Below are 2,942 nucleotides of genomic sequence, written 5' to 3'. Positions count from 1 at the left end.
GTGACTTATAGACCAGAAAATATGATAACTGTTGAAGCACAAAACCTGGAATTTAACAGGTGTGTGTAGACTTTTTCTATACACTAAATGATGTTATAATGTCATTCCCTCATCAAAAACAGACCCAGAGTGTTGCTCTGACTCAGTCATGCATGTGTGACAAATCCTTGAATCTCCTTTGGTCACCCTCTTCGGATGTTATCATCCATTAAATGGATGTTATTAGTCGTTATCAGTCCCATACAATGGCTTCAGACTGTCATCTGGTTAGTATGAGGCATAAAGTCACTAAGGTTAATTTTAGAGAAAATGAAATGGGCTACAATAAAGTAGACTCTGGTGGTAGCATTGTTACATTCCAACATACATGGCACTGGTAACCCACTAGGAGGCACTGTTGGGACAGTCTGAAGCCATTCTATGGGACAGAGAACCTGCTAGATGTTACAGTCGGATAGGGCTGGTTAAAAAAAAATCGATTTAATCGATCTGGATTGATTCTCGTTCAAATTTGGGAAAATCGATTCATAAGCCATGAGATCGATTTTTCTCCACGGGTGTTGAGTGCGATGAAGCTGTTGTGTGTCACTCCTGGCTGGCCTTAGGTTTACATCCAGTTGACGGTCAGTGCTAATGTTAGCTCCAGACGCAAAACAAAAGAAACAAAGGAATCACTAACATTACAGATGATTCTCAGCAGAGCTTAAAGATAACAGAGGCCAGGACTACTTTTGTTTGCAAAGTTTTGCGCTCGGACGTGGTAGCAGGAAACGAAGCTTCGAGCAGCTCGAACCAAAACTACGGTCTGTAAACATCTGACTGAAACTGTTCTCCTCTTCCTGTATGAATGTGTGAGAGATGACAGTCTAACGAAATCGTTTAGTTTTGTTACCAAGATTATTTATAACTTTTAGAAACATCTTAATGTAATTCACAGTGGTGGAATGTTTTAGCTGAAGTACATTTTTTTCTCTTTCTTCTTGTTAATAAGTTTTACTGAACACAAGCTAACTAAAAACGTTACAAATATACAATTTTCATACACTCAAAAGAATGGGCAGAAGTATATTTATATTATCCCACATCTTCTCCTGTAACCTTATTCCATCACTTCTTAATGATCAAGAAAATTATTCTTAGTTTCTTAAGAAACTAATGTATCAACAACACTTTCTCTTGCAATTCCTTTTTAGTTTAAACCCTTGAAACTTGAGTTTTGTTTCAAGATTAAACTCCAATTTACAAGTTTGTCCTTAATGTTTATAATTTTACCAACAAACCAAGTTAGAATCAGTTTCTACTGTTTGCAGAATTAGTTCCTTTGAAAATGTCTTACATATCAAAGTAAATGTGTTACTGCGTGATATCCTTAACTAATTTAAAAATCAATCAAACTGAATCGTGAATCGTCCTGAATCGTTGTGAATCGTGAATCAAATCGATTTGGGAAATCTGAATCGATACCCAGCCCTACAATCGGGACAGTCTGAAGCCTTTCTATGGGACTGATAACCACTAATAACGTCCATTTAATGGACTGACAACATCTGAACCGGCTGCTTTGGCAGCCATGTAGAGCTGCCATCCCTGAAGCTCAGTCCCCAGTCGAGCTCCCGCCCCACAGAACATCCCACTCCCAAAGCATTGTTGTGAAGACGTGCTGAAGTGGGAGTGTCCTAAACAACAGGAAGTTCTTAAAGAGATATAGATGCTTGATTGTGGTAAAGAACTGAAYTATGTGTCTGTAAAATATGTACCCCCCCACCACACCCACCAATGATTCAACACATTTGACTTCTATTCATCAGTTTGAAAAAAATCATGTTGATTTTCTTAGTTTTGCTGTATTTTTACACATTTTTAAATTATCTGCAAACCAGCATGAATAACCCACTGAGTTAGTAGCATATTAATTAAAACAGGCAACAAACACTTTAGAATTTGCTGACAAACAAAGCAAATTAGCAAAGGAAAACTGAGCTGTTAGCAGACGTTACCAGACACTCAAAAAGCTCAGTGTTTTACAGAACTACAAACTCACCTGGTCTGTGGCGCTTGCCTGCATCTGCTGCCTGGGAAATACTTGGTTTACGTCCGACCATCTTCCCTGCTGTCCCTCCAGGATAATGGAAAATGACAGAGGCTGAACACAAGCCCTCCAATGCAGCTGTAAACAAGAACCAGCAAGAAGTAAAACACTCATCTGTACCCTCAGCTCTTGTTGATTTAAGACAAACAGGACTGGACTGCTGCTGAGTGGTCCAAACATGTTCTCTGATGAAAGCACATTTTAAATTTCCTTTGGAAATCAAGGTCCCAGAGTCTCAGGGTTCCCACATCTTGGTCAACATCAAATTCAAGGACCTTTCAAGGACTTTCCAGTACCAATTTCCTCAAATTAAAGAACCACGTGCAATGACAATTACCTACTGCTACCGCAGAATCTTACCAATAAACAGGTTTAATATCATGTAAATTCAATGAAAAACTGAACATAGAAGTTGTTGAGTCAGAATCAATGATGTCAGTTTACTGTAATCCTGAGTTGTCCACATTGTTGTGTACATTGTTATCCAATGTACGATTTTTGAGTTTAATTTTATCATTTATTTATTTTTAAAAGATGATGAAAATCAGTCGTGTGAACAGAGAATTTAGAGACTTTCAAAGACAAGTGTAATTTTTGTCTGTTTTCACAAACTTTCCAGGGCCTTGAAATATTTTTTTCAATACACAAACTTTCCAGGATTTCAAGGACCCGTGGGAACTCAGGTAGGAAGAGAGGAGAAGCACAGAATCTACATTATTTGAGGTCCAGTGTAAAGTTTCCAGTCAGTAGTTGCGTTTCCATTACAAATGTTCGCAAAACTTTGTTGATATTCAGTTGTAGGAATGAGTTATTTATGCAAATAACTTTCCTGCATCTTCTCATAACTAAGCTA

General features: G+C 37.9%; 1 protein-coding gene across 2 annotated transcripts in view; it reads right to left on the bottom strand.

Annotated features, from left to right (window-relative positions):
- Window positions 1-2,942, bottom strand: part of trappc9 (trafficking protein particle complex subunit 9) — a gene marked incomplete at its 3' end in the record, with an annotated part of 81,163 nt that overhangs the window by 69,691 nt on the left and 8,530 nt on the right. For both annotated transcript variants that reach the window (XM_014032758.1, XM_014032759.1), the window contains 1 exon segment: window positions 2,042-2,167. In XM_014032758.1, the coding sequence (XP_013888212.1) occupies window positions 2,042-2,167 (126 nt within the window).

The sequence above is a fragment of the Austrofundulus limnaeus genome, unplaced genomic scaffold, assembly GCF_001266775.1.
Source record: "Austrofundulus limnaeus strain Quisiro unplaced genomic scaffold, Austrofundulus_limnaeus-1.0 Scaffold1530, whole genome shotgun sequence".
Classification (NCBI taxonomy): Eukaryota; Metazoa; Chordata; class Actinopteri; order Cyprinodontiformes; family Rivulidae; genus Austrofundulus; species Austrofundulus limnaeus.
This window is presented reverse-complemented; position numbering and strand designations above follow the sequence as displayed.